Consider the following 17,184-nt stretch of genomic DNA (forward strand, 5'->3'; position numbering starts at 1 on the left):
ATCGCAAAAGGTAAAGGTAAGTTTTCAAAAAACTCGAAATACCATCGTTAAAATGGACGTCAAATGGCCGAAAATCTTTATAGTTTTTGTAATTAAGTTTAAATTTATCATACATAACATGTTGAGACACCTATAATAGCTTGGCAAAACTGCATCAATATCTCCTATACAACCATTTGTAAATAATTTTTCATGCGATAGGCGTTAGCCAAGCGATTATATATAACCCGGCAGATACATTTTCAAAACTATTAAAATAATCGAAACTCAGTTTACAATCAATTATAATTAATTAATAAATAATATAATATATATATTAAAAATATATTTAAAATTAACTCAATCGCATTAATTCTCTCTCTTTTAGTTTTATATCTTTTGCCAAATGCGGGTCCTTTAGACGTTGATTTCAGTTTGAATAATATCACATACAACCTTTACATGATTTTTCTTATTTATCATTTAATTTAATATAACCCAACAAGAACCGCACTTAAATTTTTGATTGGATAATTAATTCTAGCGATAGTAAGCCCAAATTCGGTAGATTATAAAGCCAAGCAGCAGCAAAACAATTAACGCCCGTCCCGCATAATGCAGTCAGGATCGCAGATCTGTAAGGGGCACATACATAACGCCCATCAAGCGCGTCATCTCCACCTTGCCGTTAGCGTCCTTGTCGTACTATAGATATTTATTTAAATGAATTGTTTTTGAATAAGTATTTAAGATGTGCTAACCTGTTGCATGTACTGGGAGCCGCCTTCGGGACCAACAGGCACAATGAGGCGTCCCCCGTTGGCCAGTTGGTTAATTAGTTCGGTGGGCGTGTCCGGAGCAGCTGCTCCCACATGGATGGCATTGTAGGGAGCATTAGCCGGGTAACCCTTGCGTCCGTCACCCTCAACAATCAGCAACTGCCCCGAGCTCAGCATACCGCTGTCGTCTGTATTCAGGTTGGCCTTGCTCATTCGCACCAGATCCGCCTGGTGCTCGATGCCCACAATTCGGGTCTCGGCACTGTTGCCTTTCGATTTGATGTAGCGATAAAAGCAGGCTGTGAGATATCCCGACCCAGAGCCCACATCTAGCACATGAGCGCCTGGCTTCAGGTGGTCGCGCAGATATTCCAATGCAAAAGCGTGCTGGGTTTACAAATGGTAGAAACAATTAGGTAGGGGAATATATGAAATAGTATAGGTTTGTTTTATAGGCAGAGTACAGACATTAAACATTGCGGGGGATTTCGTCCCACAGCCATGAATCTGTAAATTCAACTCTATGTAAGCCATGCTTTCAGGTTACCATATGGGGTGCGCTGATGGTGACACCTCCTCCAATGGGCTGTGGAGCATCCATATAGGGATTCCTGGGAGAGTAGTGCTTGCGGTCGGTCTCCGTCATTGCCTTGGCCACAGAATCGCTTGCTATGACGCCATAGTCTTGGGGAATTCGATTCTATTATTATCTCTTCTGCAGCGCAATTGAGCAGCTTACCCCTCAACTGCCGGATGAGGTCTTCGTTGTTGGCCCCAACAGATCGCCACGCCATGCTAAAGGCGCGGATAAACAGGCCCAGCTTGAGAATTCCCAAAACGAATTGTTTTTTTCCTAACGTCCTGGGTTTGTTTTTGTTCGAACGATGCACAGTAGAGATGGGGAAGCACCGATTAAAAGTAAGATGCATCGTTGTACATAAGCCGTTTTGGAACAATCGATAAACAAAACGACTGATTATCGTGCGCTGTGAACAATTTTTTACAAAAATCTGTAAAACATTGGTTTGTAATATTTAAATGAGTGATTAAAGTAATTTAAAAACACGGCCTATGTGTGGGCTAATCTGATTGATAGGACCAAGTATTAGGATCCGACTATTTGGTTGAGGGTGGCAATCCTGCCAACGCTGCTCCTACGAATCGGAGTCATAGCACTTCTTTGTAAACAAGATGTCCAATGTCGGAAAGATCCGCCTGAAGAATTTTGCGGAACTGGCGATAACTGCCATAAAAGTGGATGAAGCTCCTCTGCCGACCATCAGCGAAGACAAAACCCCGGAGAAGAAATGCGCGGGAAAAACTCGACGTGCAGCAACCACGGCAAGAAAATGCAAGGCAAACGGAGAACCAAATGATGGTGTAATTCTTCCCAAAACCGCCATCAAACGCTCGTCCAAGAAGACGCCGCTGCCCGGCCAAATGCTCATTGACTCCTTCTTTAAGAGCTCTGCCAAGAGTTACAAAGTGGAAATGGCGCCGCTGTCGACTGCGAAGGCTGTGGTTAAACCTCTTGCCAAGCGAAAGGGAGCTGCCAAAGGACGCAAGCGCCTTTTTGACGAGTCCACCACCGCATCCAGCGGGTCTATGGATACGTGTGATCGGAAGCCGCCGGAAAAGCGTGTGCAGCCTGGACGAAAGGCGAAGGGCAAGGAGAATGCAATCCATGACGACATGGATGTGATCGATCTTTGCTCCGAGGACGAAAGCGAGAAGACCATCAAAAAGGAGTCATCCACGAAAGTCGAAGTCGCCCGCAGTCCGGCAAGGGTGGCGATGCCTGCAGAAACTACTCCCAAACGAACGAAATCCACAATCACACCAAAAACCTCTTCTAACACCCCAATGGTTGCGACTCCAACCAATTTTAGCAGTCCAGCAAGACCTACAATGCCAGCAGAAAAGAGCCCATCGGTCTTCAACAAAAGCTCGTCTAATACGTCAACTTTAACAGTACCCAGGGAAAGTCCCATTCCTAGTTCCAGTTCCAGCACCACAACTGAACGCAAGAAAAGAAAGCCAAAACCCTGTCCGCCCTACAAAATTCTTGAAGGTACTACGTTCTGCGTGGATGGCTTTCAGTTTGGAGATTTAGATGGCGTCACTCATTACTTCCTCAGCCACTACCATGCAGACCACTACATTGGCCTAACCAAAACGTTTTCGCATCCACTCTACATGAGTCCCATCACTGCGCGCCTGGTGCGAACATTCATCAAACTCGATGAGAACTACATCAAGGAGATTGATGTGGACCAAACACTGATGGTGGATGACGTGGAAGTGACCGCTATAGAAGCTAACCAGTGAGTAGGACTCGACGAGCCATGTTTTTATAGTCTACCATGATTTTCCCTTGCATTTCTAGCTGTCCAGGAGCCCTCATGTTCTTTTTTAAACTGAGCTCCGGCAAGTGTATTCTGCACACTGGTGACTTTCGAGCTAGTGCCGACATGGAATCCCTGCCGATATTCTGGAACCACATTAACATCGATCTGCTCTACCTGGACACGACGTATATGGACAAAAACTACGACTTTTGCCACCAGACAGACAGCGTCGACCGCACTGTGGAGTTAGTGCGGGCATTCATGGAAAGGAATCCAGGCAAGCGAATCTTGATTGTCTGCGGAGCCTACGTCATTGGCAAGGAGAAGATCTGGCTGGCACTGGCTGAGGAGTTTTCCCTGAACGTCTGGACAGAACCACATCGCAGCGGGGCAGTCAGCTGCTTGCAATGGCCGGAGCTGCAGTTCATTCTAACTGATGATCCCCGTGCAGCCAATCTGCATGTGATTGGCCTGGGGAAAATCAGCTACCCGGTAGGTTTAAGGTTCAGTTGCATAGGGTCAACATTTACATTAACACATCATTTTTTCATTATGTTTGCAGAGTCTGGTCGAGTACTTTAAGCCCTTCGAGGACCAATACGACATGCTGCTGGGCATTCGGCCAAGCGGATGGGAGAAAAACAGCAAGCCGTCGTATGGGAAGCGGATCAGTACCATTGGCATTGAGTACTCAGAGCACTCCAGCTACAAAGAACTCGAACGATTTGTTCGCTTTCTTAAGCCCAAGCGGGTAATCAGCACAGTTCCTGTGGGTCGCGATCTCTTTGTCACCGGTGAAGTGCCCACCAAATGGTATCAATATAGAGGCATTGCCTCCTTGCTGAGCACTGGCTATCAGCCATCCATATCCACTTTTCTAACGACACCAGCTAGACGCCCAGTTGCTCCACAGGTGTCATCAGAAAATGAAATGATCTTAAGTCCAATGGAGGCGGTGGAGAAGAGCCTACCAACGGATTGTGTCACCATTTCTGAAACCACTTCGGAGTCCGAAATTGTCGTTAGAAACGAAGCTACGCCACCAGAAACGGAAGCAAACGATGAAACTCTGCAAGCAAACAATTCTTTGTTGTTAGAAATAGAAATAAAAAGCGAGGGCCTGGAAGTGGACTCCGAGTCCAAGGAACCACCCATCCCAACAGAAGATGAAGCGCGCTGTGATCCTGGGGAAACTAACAGGGTGGCAGTCTCCAAGAACAGTGCTTACCCAAGTGAAAAGGACAGTCCTAATGGGGCAGTCTTTGCTAGCAGATTGACCTCGGATGCCTCGGATGATTGGCTTTCGTACTTATAGCAGTTGCTTCTGAATTTTATAAGCTCTTTAAGCTGCGAGCAGCTTTATGTTAAGATGTTTGTTGATTATATAATAAGCTCAGGAAAATCTGTATAATTTCTGTTGATTGAATGTTAATGTAAGAAAGGCCTTTTGATATACATAAACGTACACTTTAATATATACTAATATATATGTATTTTTAACTTCATATTTTATATATTTCCATATGGTGGGGCTGCCCTACACGGGTGCAGGATGCTCCGTACACTAAAATAAATTAAAATATAGTTTATATAAGGAAACCAACTAAATGTACAATATTAATGCGAATAACAATGGACACACTCCATTGGCAAGGACGCCCCGAGTGCTAACGAATGTATGTATATATGAATTTTGATTACTCCACTGATATGCTTGATGTATAATAATAATATTTAAATAATAACCAAAAATAAGCGCTTGAGCGTGAGTTTCTGGAATGGCCTTCACACAAAGCCTTTCTCGACTTCGACTCTACACAGATTGACTATACAGACACTTGACAAAACAAATTATATTCTCTACATATACACAAACATGGTGAGGGAAAGCAAAACCATGAAAACGAACTCAACACAAAGTGTTACTTGTGAGACATTATGCTAATTTTGGCCCAAAAGACAACTAACAGATTCAACAAAATACAGCTGGCTCCTCCTAATCAACGCATAAAGCCACACTAGATGATAACGAAGCGCATAGACACGATGGTTGATGAGGCGGCCGGACCTGTGTGCCCGATTTGGTTTGTTTTGGTGGGGTTAGCAGGGAGCAGCTCTCCGTGGGCATTTAGCTGCGAATGAATCAAGTTTAAGCGCTTCAAGTTACATAGTCATTGAATCATGTTTCTTACCACCAGGAGAAGAAGGGGCTTTTGTTCTGGAAGCGCTGCGTAAATGAAAAGAAGCGACTTCCGCTGGATCTGTGGGAAAGGAATTTTTGTTGGAAACATTATAGATCGGCGCAAGAAACTATCTCCACTGTTTTCCAAGTAACTTTGAAGCTAGACTACTTACCGCTCTACAATCACAGCCGGCATCTGAACTAGCTGCACCGGCGACTTGCCGTCCCTTAGGGCCTGGGTGAGGTTTAGGATTTGGCCCCGCATCACAGACATCTGTCGCTCAAACAAGCGCTTGTCAAAGCCGCGATCCTGTTGAAAGAGGTACAGCAGCTCCGTGCAGATCTCCTCCACGAAGTTCATATCAGACAGCTGGGGCAGCACTTGGTTTTTGATCTCTTCGCTGAATGGGATTTTGGCCTGTGGCAGCCAGGCCCAATGATAGGGATAGGCTCTCCAAGAATCCGGATGCTTGAAGGGAAAGGCGAGTCCGTTGTCAATGGCAGCGATCCGTATGAAGGCCGGATTCACCACGTTCCAACCCGGATCCGTCGACGGGGAGGAGTTTGGCTCGTCCTCACTGCTGGCGCTCTCCGGAAACGATTTTGGAACTACTACGCCCGCAGTAGGGTTTGCCTTAGGCCCCGGACTGTTTTGTTTGTCATTCAGATCCACGATTGGCTGCGACATAGGCATTTTGGGGCGGACAATGGACCGCATTGACTTACCGCCAGTACCGCCCACTTGTGCAGATATCTTTGGCGGAATGTACTTAATCAGCCAATTGTCATTGCCCCGGTCCGTGTTGCGAATGATATAATCCAGGACGACGAGGCGTTCGAACTGCAGCTGAAAGGACTTGGCTACCGATGGAGCTAGAGGTTCGCTGTCAAAGCGTCTTAGCCAGTAGTCGGCGTCTTTATAGCCCTCAACGAATAGCTGGAAGGAGCCAGTCTAGGGGGAAATGGAAAACCAGATAATCTCAAACTGCTGAACCTTGCAAAAGAAACCCGCTTACCTTTAGGGGAAGGCTCATCCGGTTGAAGTGGGCCGACGGGTAGTGCTCCTTGATTCGTTTCTTCAGCTTGGCTTTCTGACGATCGATGCGGGCATAGTTGAAGCTCTCGGCGACCAGCCTAACCACGCGCGTCTTTGGCACCACATTCAGATTTAGCTTGCGATCCACTAAGCTGGCTCCGGCCTCCGAAAGATAGCTAAAAAATCGACATAATTCAAATAATATTAATGTTAATATTGGTACGCATTTTTGTGGGGATATGGCCATCTTACCCCTGATTGGGAATCAGGCAGGCACGTCCAAAACAACAGGGACAGCACAGTTTGTGCATCCACTTGGTCCACTTTGGATTCAGTCTGCCATAGGGCTCCTCGTCCTTTGGCTTAAATACAGCTAGGCATTGCTAGAGAAGGAGAAAATTGTGTTGCATTAGGTAAGTTCCTTTGATAAGATAAACGTTCTACAATAATGCTAGACTGTTTCAGATGCAAACCAAAAGTCCTGCAAAGATGACTTAATTGCAGAACTTCCCCGAGTGCCTGACGTATTTATTTTTGCGCGGATCAGTAGAAAAAACAAATCGCGCTCCAGGCATAACTAAAGCCCTGAACGCCTACCATTGCGCAACAAAGGATTCAATTTCATATTCCGTAAAAACATACTCTACTTACATGGCTGCCATCCTTGACGAAATAGGAACCACTGCTACCCTGGTATATGCGCTCGGGCAGCACACCACTATCGATGGCTCCCTCGGCCTTTGCCACAATCTCCGAGAAAAGCGGATCATCTGTAATTACAAAAATTGATTAATGAAGACAATCACGAATAAAATACCCTTAGTTACTGATAAAGTTTGTGCGCAGGACAAAAATGCGCATAATTCCAACCGCGTCAGAAAACCGACTGCGGGTAACTTCTCATTTAAATTGAACCAATTTGGCTTCGGAATTACACTTTTAATAATGTATTAATACACCTGCAGAGACTCTGTCGAGTCTCCTTAATGAGTCGTCGGCATTGGCGGCATGTCAGCTGTCGGGTAAAAATAACTACATATAACGAACGCGGCCGTAAGGCGGTGAAAAGACAGCAATAAAGTTCAAGTTCCACCCTCCGTTTGAGAAAAAATAAATCGCACATACCAATTACTAGAACTGCAATTCAATCTCGTTTACTATATATCTTTGAAATACCCTTTTGCTTGTTAGACTTATTCGACTTAAAACTTGGAGCCTAGCCCTGCGTTATTTAAAGAAAGGGTTTGTGTTTTCTTGGCACTTTAAATGAACTACTAATTTTAGCAACATTTTACCCAATTAGGAGTAAAGCTCAATCTCTAATTAGCTCAAATGTTACCTATGAAGTCAAAATTCTCATTGAACTCTCCCTGGTTGTCCTGGCAAATGGTGAACACCTGCTGGAATGAAATTCTCGCGACTGCAACTCGACAAGCGCGACATGGGGACACAATCGAATTAAATGTTTGTGAATACGTACCTCAGTCGGAGGCAGAAGTTGATACGGATATTATGTGTGTGACAGAAGCAGGTCGCAATTAGCATGGAAAAAGCGTTTCGATAAGGGGTCCCCGGTAAAAAGCCTCAAAATAAACTCACAGAAGTTCCTCAGCGGACAGTTGGCGCACTGGCATGGCGGTGAAGTAATTTTGCAGGTAACTGTGTCTTTTGAGTCGCGGGCCAGAGACTGTGAGTTGAATAAGATCGGAGGTATTTCCCCATCGGAGTCAGACTCGATAAAGTTTTTCTCTGCCACCTGACACAGATCCTCGCAGCAGCAGCAGGCGTAGGGCGCGTATTCGGAGGTAGTCATCGCCAGAAGACTGTTCTGCAGCGTCTTATTACTCGTCGTGGGCTTCTCATGATCATCCAATTTCAAATCTGTTGGAGCTGGTTTAGGCTCCTTGGGTGAAGCGTTCTCAACGTTAGCCCTCGTGGTCATGTCGCTATGTCCAGTCGGCACCAGTTGCCAGCAGAACAACTTCCATTTTCGAGCTCTTTGGCTTGCAATTGCAATCGGAGTTCAGTATGCGCACTAACGAAGTGCACCAACATTTACAATGAATTTGTCTTTGTTTATAACCGAATGACAGCTGAGTTTAGTGTATGTTGTGTGGTATTAGAATATATAAATAAAGTTTGACATATGCGCCGATGTCGATTGATATCATTTTTAAATGTATTCCCATCGTATTTTTTTAAATACGCCCATTCTACTCCCGATATACATATGTATGTAACTAATTATCTCACAACGGGAAATTATTATTATTAATGAAAAAAATAAATAATTAATGTAAATAAACACCAGTTCTTACGTCCAATGATTGACTATACGAAATAGAAATACAATGAAAATGGGAGCACACAGTATTAATCATCTCCTGATGAAATAGCGGATTAGTCACACAGATCATCAAAAGTCAATAGTGCACATTTGGCGATGTATTGATTATATTATTCAATATGGGTAAATTAAGATTGTAGGGTTTCCTTAAACAATAGAGCACTGGAAACAACTAATATCCGTTTCCAAGTCATTGAATTTTAATACTACAACTGTCTCTTTTTTCGAATATGTGGGTGCACTATCTTTAAAATGTGTCTATTAACAAATTCTAGCTTACTAGTGATTTATGCTTATTCTGCTGGGTGCTTGGATCACTTCAATGGAGTCCTAGCTTTCGGTAATACGACTGAACAAGTAACGCCTTTTACAAGCGGAATCACTCATTCCAAACTATCGCAACGAGCTTTCAAAGTATGTCGACCATAAAATAAAAGAGATAAGCGAGCCGCATGAGCAAAGCCGCGACTTAACCTAAGGCAAACAAAAACGAAACGACAGTGGAGTCATCCTATCATGCATTTGTGTACCCGTTTTAATGAAAGATATGAAGGGGGAAGCCCAGAGATTGAAGCCCTACAGCTGACCACTTATAGGACTTCGGGTAGTCCCTATCTGATGTAAACTTACCGCCAAATGTGTTCGATACGAGGCCCACATGATCATGACCGCGTCCCAGGCCGCCGAGCAGCTCGCTAAATCGACTTCCGTGGCTGGCACCGCCGCCTCCAAGGAGCGGCTGCGACTCCCGGTTGTCGCTGCCGGCGTCCGTGGACATGCCCTCGAAGTCGATTTCTGGCACCAGGCAAATATCGTCGGCCTCGTCGTGAGGGTGACGGGCGAGGGCAATGTGCGTTGAGGATTTTAGCGGGGATGATGACGCTGTCGATAGAGATGTTGACGCCTTCGCGGGTGCAATGTGACTAATCACCTGCGACGTCAGCTTCTGCTGTTGCTGATGCTGTGCGCTGTCGTCGCTAATCTCTTCGGCGCGACCATTAGACTTGCCATTTCGCAGGTTTGAGCTTCTCTTTATCAGCACTTCTTCTTCACCGTCCTCATCATCGCCATCGTCGGTGTCGTGGTCTTCGTGCCATCTTGCAAACTGATCTAGCTGTGGTTTCGGGTGCGCGGCATCGCCCCCGGCGCTCTCATCACTGGCCAAAAGGCCGTTAGTGTGGTTTTTCGCCTCTTCTACCGCCTCCTCCTCTTCGTCGTCGTCATCATCCACCGACAAGAGCATAGGCTCCCGCTCCTTTTTTCCTCTCTTTCTGGGCTTGCGTTTTCCGATCCCAATGGTGTTGATCTGGGAAAGAAGAAACCATATTCATAACGTCTATTGGAGGTTTAAGAGCACAGAGCTCACTCACCTCGACTTTTGTGGTCAACTGGTTTACGGTCGGCTCGAAGCCATTGAGGAGCGGAGCCAGCTGACTAGACGACGGCGGCAGTTCTTTGACAAAGTCACCTATCAGATCCACCTCATCCTCGAGTTGAAGCAGCGGGGGATCGGTCTGATCCCGAGCGCCACTCATGGCCGATTTGGAGGGCAGGCACGTGTGTGGTTTGAGGGGGTGGTGTGTGGGTTTGGGGAGTGGTGACGATGGTTCTCGTCGCAGACACAACAACAAAGACCCGCGCTGTTGTGGCGGCTGCTGTTTCTTCGTCGCTTCTAAATGTCACTTTTCGGGCGTCGCTTCTTATCTGTTATCTACTGTTGCGCTCCTTCTTCTTCGCTCGCATGTTCCCGAACAATACGCCTCTATTATTCAAGCTGAAATTGAATTATATTACTTTTTAATTGTCGCACTATTGCTTTTGCATTTCGTTTTCAATTATCGATTTTTGGTCGAATGCCCTTTGCTCTCCTGCTAGAGTTTAATATTTTCGGTACGTAACGGTAACGGAGAGCTCTGGGGAGTTAATAAAGTCACAAAAAAGGTCTCACCAAGCACTTCGCGAGAAAAGCAAGCGAATTACGCGTTCAATTTTAATTTTTGCGAAGAACACGAAGCGAAAAATGGTTGGCAGGCCAAAACAGCTGACGAGTAGAATCAGCGGCGCTACCCACTCGTTGTTCTTTTCTTGCCTAACAAGTGGCAGCGCCAATATTAACCCACTATTATCGGAAAGGTATTGGGACCATAAAATATCTATTAATTCACTTTTTGATTAATTTATTTATTAAAAGTTAATATTTTTAAGCTGCTGGTTTCACTGAAAACGATTAAATTGAATTAATTCTATTAAAAATAATTATTTAATATTACAATGTTCCCTGATGAGAATACTTTACGGGTCGGGAATGTTATGTTTAATGCTTTTATTAGTATCTACTTTAACAGAGGACTCTGGCGCATCTTAGAGATCCACTCCAGGACATCACCCAGTTGTCGTTGCAGATTTGCGCTCTCTGCCACCAGCTCTACGCAATTCTTGAATTTGGACACGGCATTTCGTAAACTCATGGGCGGAAGAACCCTGCAAAGAAGTGAAGTTATTACATCGACCCATTTGACCATTATCAGAACTTACGAGAACCATTGCAGGGGCTCCACGTAGCCCTTGGACTTGTCAACCGCCTGACGTTCAATGCTGATTCCCGTACCATCTCCGGAGTCGACAACCCGACATAGGGCGTTGAACTCGGCACTGTTCTCCGTGGGAATCTGGGCCGTGGACACGGAATTACTGCCTCCGTGCTGGAATCGAGTACGAGCCAATAGAATAGCTCCACTGGCGTTCGCTCTTTCCAGATTTACTCGACTCTGGGTGTGCTCTTCGATTAGATGGAACATGTCCAGGTACAATGCATCCAGTAGCTGTCCGGCGGCCTCTTTATCGCTTTTAGTTGACGCCATTCTTTTTTACCAAACTGCGCTTAATTGCTTATTTACTTATTGCTCCGAACCAAAATTTTCAATCATATGATTCCATAACAACCCTGTCTGTACTGAAGCTAGACTGCAGCGCCAAGTTGGCAGCTCCAACGATAACAATACAAAACCCAATCGAGCTGGCCTATTAACAATCCGTTACATTCTCTAATTTTACCCATTTACCCAATTTATTTACCAGTTTAATCAGATTAGCACATAAACTTTTGGAATGAATATAAATTTTGGTCTTTTTTTGTTTGCACCAGAATCAGCTGTGAGCCTGTGAGTCATGGTATGTTTGCCGTTCCGCTACTTTGGTCACATCAACCAACCGACACCGCAGAGCTCCTAACTTTCCAAAAGATGTGTAATTTTGTCGCGAACGAGTCTTAAAATGCAATGAGCTGTAATTGTTGCCGCCACGAGCATGATTAATTAACAGGTAAACCTGTTACACCGCCGCAAGCTGAAAACTGTCGTGAAATTTGCCTAACTAAAAGGGCAAACAGCTGTTGATGTTTTCTATTGAGCGAGCGGGAAAGACACTGGCGGGCGGAGAGGGGTTATTTCGCTGTTTGTTTTACGATGCTGTCGCGAGATTAGAGAAAGTTTATAAAAAGCCCTCAGCAATTAGCATTTAGCTGCAGTCGGAATCAGTTAAATGCCAAGCAGCGCGTTCGTCGAGAGCAACAAGTGGATGCCCCAAACCCCAGTCGGTCCCGGCGCAATGCAAATAGTTCCAAAGTCAAGCCCAGCCATCCCAGGCGATCTGGCGATAATGCCCGATAGCTACACGGGGGACTTACGTAGTCGGAACGGCAATATCTCACTTATTGCCGAGGAACAGGTGCGCCAGCTAGCCAATATTGTTTCTGACGCCAACATATTAAAGCCCCAATGTGTGTGCTTAAGGCTCCCTCCCAGACACTTCGGCCATATATCATACATATGTACCTGCTATACGTAACCACGTTTTGATGACAAACATTGACGCGGAGCGTGCTTTGGAGTGTGTATCTAATCGCGGAAATCGGACGGTGTACTCACGCTATACCCACTCTATCGGCTTACGCTGGGATTTTATTCCCGGAAGAACACAAGATATGCGTTATCATTTCGATCCGCACCATCAGTTAGCATAGATATAGAGCTTTTCTATGTTTATTTTGACCGAAAGTGCAATCATTAATGACGCGGCTACTTCCCTATCTCTTCAATAATTCAGGTGACAAGCATCAGAAGACGTAGTCAGACAACCAGTGACAATACCCAGCGGACCCTCAAAATGTCGGCAGGAAAGGAAGGTCAAGAATCCACGACCAGCAAACGCACCCTCAGCGAGAGTTCCGCTGAGGACGTTGGGCATTCAGCGGCGCAGAGCAGCGGTGACGGAATGTGGCGCAACGAGCTTTCCATGAATGCACACAGTAGCTCTGCACAGCCGGAGAAACATAGAGAACGGAGTCCTAGTCCTAGTCAGGCCAACCGGAAGCTCAGCGATGCAGTTGATGTTGTTCTCCGCATTGTCCTTGTCTTGATCTTCTTGTGAGTTTATTTTCGAAAAAAAACAGAACGGAACTTAACCTCTCTCATTCATGACTCATCTCAACTATCTCCAGTAAGCTGGAGACGATGACGGCATTCAAGCGGGAAATCCATCAGGAGGAACTTTGGCTCTACAAGAATCCCAGGAGACCGGACTTTGTCAAGGGCGGGGAGCTGCTCTTCTGGGTGATAGTGGCCCCGTTTCTGGTTACTCTTGCCTTCTACTGGTTTACCAAGGACAAGCGGGATTTTAGAGCTGCCAGCTGGGCCTGGACTCTGGCACTGTGCATGAACGGCATACCCACGAGCATACTGAAAATAACAGTGGGTCGACCCAGACCAGACTACTTCTACCGCTGCTTTCCCGACGGTGTCATGGTTCTGAACACAACGTCGACCAGCTTGGACACATCGATTCTAGACTTTAACTGCACTGGCATTGCGGGAGATATAAACGAAGGACGCAAGAGCTTCCCCAGCGGACACTCGTCGTGTAAGTTAATTGTGATGCTGTTTGAGTTTCCAGCTAATAGTTTTATTCACCGCTTTCAGTCGCCTTTGCCAGTTTCGGTTTTATCGCCTATTATATTGGCGCCAAGCTGCACGCCTTTGATGCCCGAGGACGCGGACACACGTGGCGGCTGTGTATTTCTGTGATTCCCCTGCTGATTGCTCTGCTGGTAGCAGTTAGTCGAACGTGCGACTATCATCACCACTGGCAGGACGTTACCTTCGGGGGTCTGCTTGGCCTGTTTGCGGGCTACGCCAGCTACAGGCAGTACTATCCCTCCATCTTTGGGCTCGAAGCCGGTACACCGCTAATCCGGTGGTCCAAGAAAGAGGGAGTCCAGTACCAAAGGTTAGCAGGGAACGAGGAGGATAAGAACCAAGACATCGGGACTATGAGTGACACGGTGCGACGGCCTCTCCTCGGGGGCAAGGAATCATCCAAATGGTACTAAAAGCTTTACGTATTACATAGTCAATTATCGCTTTCCAGTTTAGGCTCTTGCTCCTCTTAACTTATCAAGCCATCGCTAATGAAGCTTCCACAAGTATGTGCATCCTATTTGTTGTGCTGTTGGGTTACCTCGTAATGGGTAGGGTTAGTTGTTAGTCACTTCAATAAAATGCTGTCAGCACATCGATTGCTAAAAGTAAATTTATTGCTCATCTTTGCCAGCAATGTCGAAAACAAATTTGCTACTTCAAAGTGACCGAAACTAGCCTAAAAATTAATGCGGACGCAGGCAGAGGCAGATTCAGTTCATGGAGTTGAACGCCTGCAGGAGAACCTGCTTCTCACGCTCCTTTTTCTTGACCACGTCCAGGCTGCGTTGCCGCCAGGTGCTCTTGCGCAGCTTAATCGGTCTGCTGCCCACGTAGCGGCCGTCCATCTCCTTCATGGCACGAATAAAGTCCGCCGGCTCCCGGAAACTGACAAATCCGAATCCTTTACTCTTGCCGGTTCGCTTGTCGCGCACCACACGCGCCCTTTGAAACGAAGGGAACTTGTTGAAGGTGCGGGTAAGCACTTCGTCGTTTACATCATTTCCAAGGTCGCCACAGAAAATTCGGAAATCATCGTCGGGCCAATCGGCCAGTGAGGTGTCCTCCCACACACTTCCGCCAGCAATCCGAACAGTTTTCCGGTCCTTCTTCTTGCGCTCTGTTGTCTGAAATGACTGCAGCGCCGAAGAGGCGCGAGCTGCCTTGATAGCCTCCTCGGCAATGGGATTCGGGCCGGACTTCTCTGCCTTGAGCTTCTTCAGCTTTTGTGTCACGTCGAACGACACGGCGTTGATGTCAATGGAGGGCGCAGCGGCGACAGTTGGCACATGAACGGACTGCCTGCACTGGTACAGCTTTGGGGCGCTGCTCAGGACCACCGGCGTGGCGGACATAGGCTTGCCATGATTGCCAGATGACGATGACCCACTGCCGCTGCCCGTGGGCACAAAGGTGGACATGAATGTGGGTGGCGGCGGGATCGGAGGCGGTGGCACTGTTAACCGCGAACCCCCACCACCCGTGGGTTGGTGTTGCTGCAACTTTTGCTGCACATTGTTGTAGGTGTTGGCGGCGATGATAGGCCGCACTTGGTTGGGCACGAAAAGGTTGCGTGATGGAGGCTTGGAGATCTCTGCCTCGAAACGGGACAACTCGTCCTCGATGTTTCGGCGTTTCGAGCCCATTCCGAGGGAGCAAACGACTTGATTCGCTTTATAAATTCCCAAATTAAACAAATTTTCACGATAAACGCTGTTGACAACAGCTGCTTGGCTAGAGGTGTGCGCGCGACGATATTTTGGACGTGAGACGATGAGTGTGGATAAACTACCGAAAGCAACGAATGATCGATATTTGAAAACTAAAATGCGATACAATATCGATGGAGTATCAGTCTTTTTTCCAGCTCTAGCAAGTCGCTGTTTTCGAAGATCTAATACATAATAATTAAATTAAAAGTCGTTGGAAAACCCCCATAGCTGTGATAGCAACAAGTATACCGAGCAAGTGTCGTGCAGCAATAAGCAATAATACCCTTGTGTACTCACACGGTCACGGCGCACAGACATAGCACCCACACACACACAGGCACACAAACGAAAGTCGCAGAGACAACAATTCGAAAAACGAAGAGTGGAAAAGCCCCGAAAACCAAAGTTAATCTCAGTTTAATTGAAAACACATCAATCCTCGAAAATGCCACCAAAGGAGCGCAACATAGCCGTCATGGGCTACCGATCAGTGGGTGAGTTTTGCGACAAAATCAAAGTCAATGTACATACAGTACGTACCATACCTCACCCACTCCGTCAGTCAGCAGCTTGTGTTGTTGTTGCTGCTGGCGCTTATAATTGCGTAGTATTTTGACAACAGCACTAACAACGAATTCTGCGAACTACGAACAATTCCATACAACAATATAACAATTGCGCCTTCACCTTCACCTGCAGGAAAATCGTCGCTCAGTATACAATTCGTGGAAGGCCAGTTTGTCGACTCCTATGACCCCACCATCGAGAACAGTGAGTAGAGCATCTGAGCAAGTGCAACTCTGGCCGGGGATTTCCCAGAAGCGAACAGCGACCCAATTACTGCAGATTCGATACAAGCTGCCTGTATTTTTCTTTCACAGCATTTAGCACGCACACAAAAGTCAATTCGCAGGAGTACACTGTGAAGCTCATCGACACGGCCGGCCAAGATGAGTACAGCATATTCCCGGTGCAATACAGCATGGATTTCCACGGCTACGTGCTGGTCTACTCGATAACCAGCCAAAAGTCCTTTGAGGTGGTCCAGATCATATACGAGAAGCTATTGGATGTGATGGGCAAGAAATAGTATGTCTTTCAAGGTGTCATTAATGAAGGATTTTGCTCACTTTAGAACTCTTTACCTACAGTGTACCTGTGGTGTTGGTGGGCAACAAAACCGACTTGCACCAGGAACGCACCGTTTCGACAGACGAGGGCAAGAAGTTGGCCGAGACCTGGCGAGCAGCGTTTCTCGAAACCTCCGCCAAACAAAACGAGGCAAGTTCCTGCTGCTCAACTGAAATTAAGTTGAAGTTATTTAATAACATGTGTCTCATATTGCCCGCAGTCTGTGGGTGATATTTTCCAGCAGCTACTGATCCTGATTGAGAACGAAAACGGGAGCCCCCAGGAAAAGAGCAGTTGCGTTATATCATAAGGCTGGATAGTTGAAACTTTGGCACTAGGAACTGTTGGGATTGTGGCGAATCGCAATGGCAATATGAAAATCGATTATGTCTTATCTACACAGTTGGGCCCAGCGTTCGTTGACGGGGCAGGCCATGCCCCTTGTGCGCAGCAGGAAAATTTACAAAACCTAATAGCTTTAAGTCCACATACAGAAAATAACCAACGTCAACTGATTTAGATGCGGCCGCAATTGCTGCCCAGCAGGTTTTGCGGTCCGCTTTTAGCGCTATACAACAGGTTTAAGTTAGTACACTTTTTCACAATAACATTTCAGTTACAAAGTTCATTTATACAGCTTCTAATATTTTGTTTATAGTTTCAATTTAAATATAATTTTTCCAAGTAATATATAAAT

The 17,184-nt window shown here is 46.1% G+C and overlaps 7 protein-coding genes across 10 annotated transcripts; 3 read left to right on the forward strand and 4 right to left on the reverse strand.

Annotated features, from left to right (window-relative positions):
• Nucleotides 1–442: 442 nt before the first annotated feature.
• Nucleotides 443–1,729, reverse strand: Pcmt (Protein-L-isoaspartate (D-aspartate) O-methyltransferase). The gene is made up of 4 exons (XM_020943919.2): nucleotides 1,498–1,729; nucleotides 1,306–1,442; nucleotides 741–1,145; nucleotides 443–684 (listed from the first exon to the last, which is right to left on the reverse strand). The coding sequence occupies exons 1-4, from the start codon at nucleotides 1,685–1,687 to the stop codon at nucleotides 601–603; spliced, it is 816 nt and encodes a 271-aa protein (XP_020799578.1). The 5' UTR covers nucleotides 1,688–1,729; the 3' UTR covers nucleotides 443–600.
• Snm1 (DNA cross-link repair protein snm1) lies at nucleotides 1,703–4,583 on the forward strand. The gene is made up of 3 exons (XM_020943916.2): nucleotides 1,703–3,082; nucleotides 3,145–3,598; nucleotides 3,669–4,583. Exons 1-3 carry the CDS (start codon nucleotides 1,950–1,952, stop codon nucleotides 4,419–4,421), a joined length of 2,340 nt encoding a protein of 779 aa, XP_020799575.2. The 5' UTR covers nucleotides 1,703–1,949; the 3' UTR covers nucleotides 4,422–4,583.
• On the reverse strand, nucleotides 4,552–10,767 carry Pi4KIIalpha (phosphatidylinositol 4-kinase II alpha). 3 transcript variants are annotated; one of them, XM_020943917.2, is made up of 9 exons: nucleotides 10,620–10,767; nucleotides 10,042–10,445; nucleotides 9,302–9,977; nucleotides 6,976–7,094; nucleotides 6,577–6,707; nucleotides 6,305–6,500; nucleotides 5,462–6,240; nucleotides 5,299–5,367; nucleotides 4,552–5,238 (listed from the first exon to the last, which is right to left on the reverse strand). In XM_020943917.2, the coding sequence occupies exons 2-9, from the start codon at nucleotides 10,204–10,206 to the stop codon at nucleotides 5,235–5,237; spliced, it is 2,139 nt and encodes a 712-aa protein (XP_020799576.2). In that variant the 5' UTR covers nucleotides 10,207–10,445; nucleotides 10,620–10,767; the 3' UTR covers nucleotides 4,552–5,234. The 3 variants fall into 3 exon arrangements, with proteins under 3 accessions (XP_020799576.2, XP_020799577.1, XP_086682353.1); XM_086826227.1 differs by having other exon boundaries at nucleotides 5,187–5,367; XM_020943918.2 differs by lacking the exons at nucleotides 9,302–9,977; nucleotides 10,042–10,445; nucleotides 10,620–10,767 and adding an exon at nucleotides 7,924–9,021.
• Nucleotides 10,768–10,979: 212 nt separating this feature from the next.
• Nucleotides 10,980–11,708, reverse strand: LOC110177247 (uncharacterized). The gene is made up of 2 exons (XM_020943892.2): nucleotides 11,207–11,708; nucleotides 10,980–11,152 (listed from the first exon to the last, which is right to left on the reverse strand). The coding sequence occupies exons 1-2, from the start codon at nucleotides 11,530–11,532 to the stop codon at nucleotides 11,005–11,007; spliced, it is 474 nt and encodes a 157-aa protein (XP_020799551.2). The 5' UTR covers nucleotides 11,533–11,708; the 3' UTR covers nucleotides 10,980–11,004.
• On the forward strand, nucleotides 11,643–14,257 carry LOC110177244 (phospholipid phosphatase 5). 2 transcript variants are annotated; one of them, XM_020943888.2, is made up of 4 exons: nucleotides 11,643–11,992; nucleotides 12,776–13,095; nucleotides 13,170–13,588; nucleotides 13,648–14,257. In XM_020943888.2, the coding sequence occupies exons 2-4, from the start codon at nucleotides 12,836–12,838 to the stop codon at nucleotides 14,055–14,057; spliced, it is 1,089 nt and encodes a 362-aa protein (XP_020799547.2). In that variant the 5' UTR covers nucleotides 11,643–11,992; nucleotides 12,776–12,835; the 3' UTR covers nucleotides 14,058–14,257. The 2 variants fall into 2 exon arrangements, with proteins under 2 accessions (XP_020799547.2, XP_020799546.2); XM_020943887.2 differs by having other exon boundaries at nucleotides 11,851–12,397.
• LOC110177245 (uncharacterized) lies at nucleotides 14,240–15,475 on the reverse strand. Its single transcript, XM_020943889.2, has one exon. It carries the CDS (start codon nucleotides 15,288–15,290, stop codon nucleotides 14,358–14,360), a length of 933 nt encoding a protein of 310 aa, XP_020799548.1. The 5' UTR covers nucleotides 15,291–15,475; the 3' UTR covers nucleotides 14,240–14,357.
• Nucleotides 15,455–17,183, forward strand: Rheb (Ras homolog enriched in brain). Its single transcript, XM_020943891.2, has 5 exons — nucleotides 15,455–15,850; nucleotides 16,056–16,127; nucleotides 16,238–16,445; nucleotides 16,508–16,637; nucleotides 16,708–17,183. The coding sequence occupies exons 1-5, from the start codon at nucleotides 15,802–15,804 to the stop codon at nucleotides 16,795–16,797; spliced, it is 549 nt and encodes a 182-aa protein (XP_020799550.1). The 5' UTR covers nucleotides 15,455–15,801; the 3' UTR covers nucleotides 16,798–17,183.
• The last annotated feature ends 1 nt before the right edge of the window (nucleotide 17,184 follows it).

The sequence above is a fragment of the Drosophila serrata genome, unplaced genomic scaffold (assembly GCF_035046125.1).
Source record: "Drosophila serrata isolate PLE 108 unplaced genomic scaffold, ASM3504612v1 contig_156, whole genome shotgun sequence".
Classification (NCBI taxonomy): Eukaryota; Metazoa; Arthropoda; class Insecta; order Diptera; family Drosophilidae; genus Drosophila; species Drosophila serrata.

Coding starts and splice junctions, on each gene's coding strand:
- LOC110177244 (XM_020943887.2), top strand. CDS start 12,212: ATGCCAAGCAGCGCGTTCGTCGAGAGCAACAAGTGGATGCCCCAAACC. Junction 13,096..13,169: donor GTCCTTGTCTTGATCTTCTT/GTGAGTTTATTT, acceptor AACTATCTCCAG/TAAGCTGGAGACGATGACGG. Junction 13,589..13,647: donor CCCCAGCGGACACTCGTCGT/GTAAGTTAATTG, acceptor CACCGCTTTCAG/TCGCCTTTGCCAGTTTCGGT.
- LOC110177247 (XM_020943892.2), bottom strand. CDS start 11,532: ATGGCGTCAACTAAAAGCGATAAAGAGGCCGCCGGACAGCTACTGGAT. Junction 11,153..11,206: donor GAGCCCCTGCAATGGTTCTC/GTAAGTTCTGAT, acceptor ACTTCTTTGCAG/GGTTCTTCCGCCCATGAGTT.
- LOC110177245 (XM_020943889.2), bottom strand. CDS start 15,290: ATGGGCTCGAAACGCCGAAACATCGAGGACGAGTTGTCCCGTTTCGAG.
- Pi4KIIalpha (XM_020943917.2), bottom strand. CDS start 10,206: ATGAGTGGCGCTCGGGATCAGACCGATCCCCCGCTGCTTCAACTCGAG. Junction 9,978..10,041: donor AGTTGACCACAAAAGTCGAG/GTGAGTGAGCTC, acceptor CTTCTTTCCCAG/ATCAACACCATTGGGATCGG. Junction 6,708..6,975: donor TCGTCAAGGATGGCAGCCAT/GTAAGTAGAGTA, acceptor CTCCTTCTCTAG/CAATGCCTAGCTGTATTTAA.
- Rheb (XM_020943891.2), top strand. CDS start 15,802: ATGCCACCAAAGGAGCGCAACATAGCCGTCATGGGCTACCGATCAGTG. Junction 15,851..16,055: donor CATGGGCTACCGATCAGTGG/GTGAGTTTTGCG, acceptor CTTCACCTGCAG/GAAAATCGTCGCTCAGTATA. Junction 16,128..16,237: donor TGACCCCACCATCGAGAACA/GTGAGTAGAGCA, acceptor TTTCTTTCACAG/CATTTAGCACGCACACAAAA.
- Pcmt (XM_020943919.2), bottom strand. CDS start 1,687: ATGCATCTTACTTTTAATCGGTGCTTCCCCATCTCTACTGTGCATCGT. Junction 1,443..1,497: donor CCTCATCCGGCAGTTGAGGG/GTAAGCTGCTCA, acceptor GAATTCCCCAAG/ACTATGGCGTCATAGCAAGC. Junction 685..740: donor GCTCCCAGTACATGCAACAG/GTTAGCACATCT, acceptor AAATATCTATAG/TACGACAAGGACGCTAACGG.
- Snm1 (XM_020943916.2), top strand. CDS start 1,950: ATGTCCAATGTCGGAAAGATCCGCCTGAAGAATTTTGCGGAACTGGCG. Junction 3,083..3,144: donor ACCGCTATAGAAGCTAACCA/GTGAGTAGGACT, acceptor TTGCATTTCTAG/CTGTCCAGGAGCCCTCATGT. Junction 3,599..3,668: donor TGGGGAAAATCAGCTACCCG/GTAGGTTTAAGG, acceptor TTATGTTTGCAG/AGTCTGGTCGAGTACTTTAA.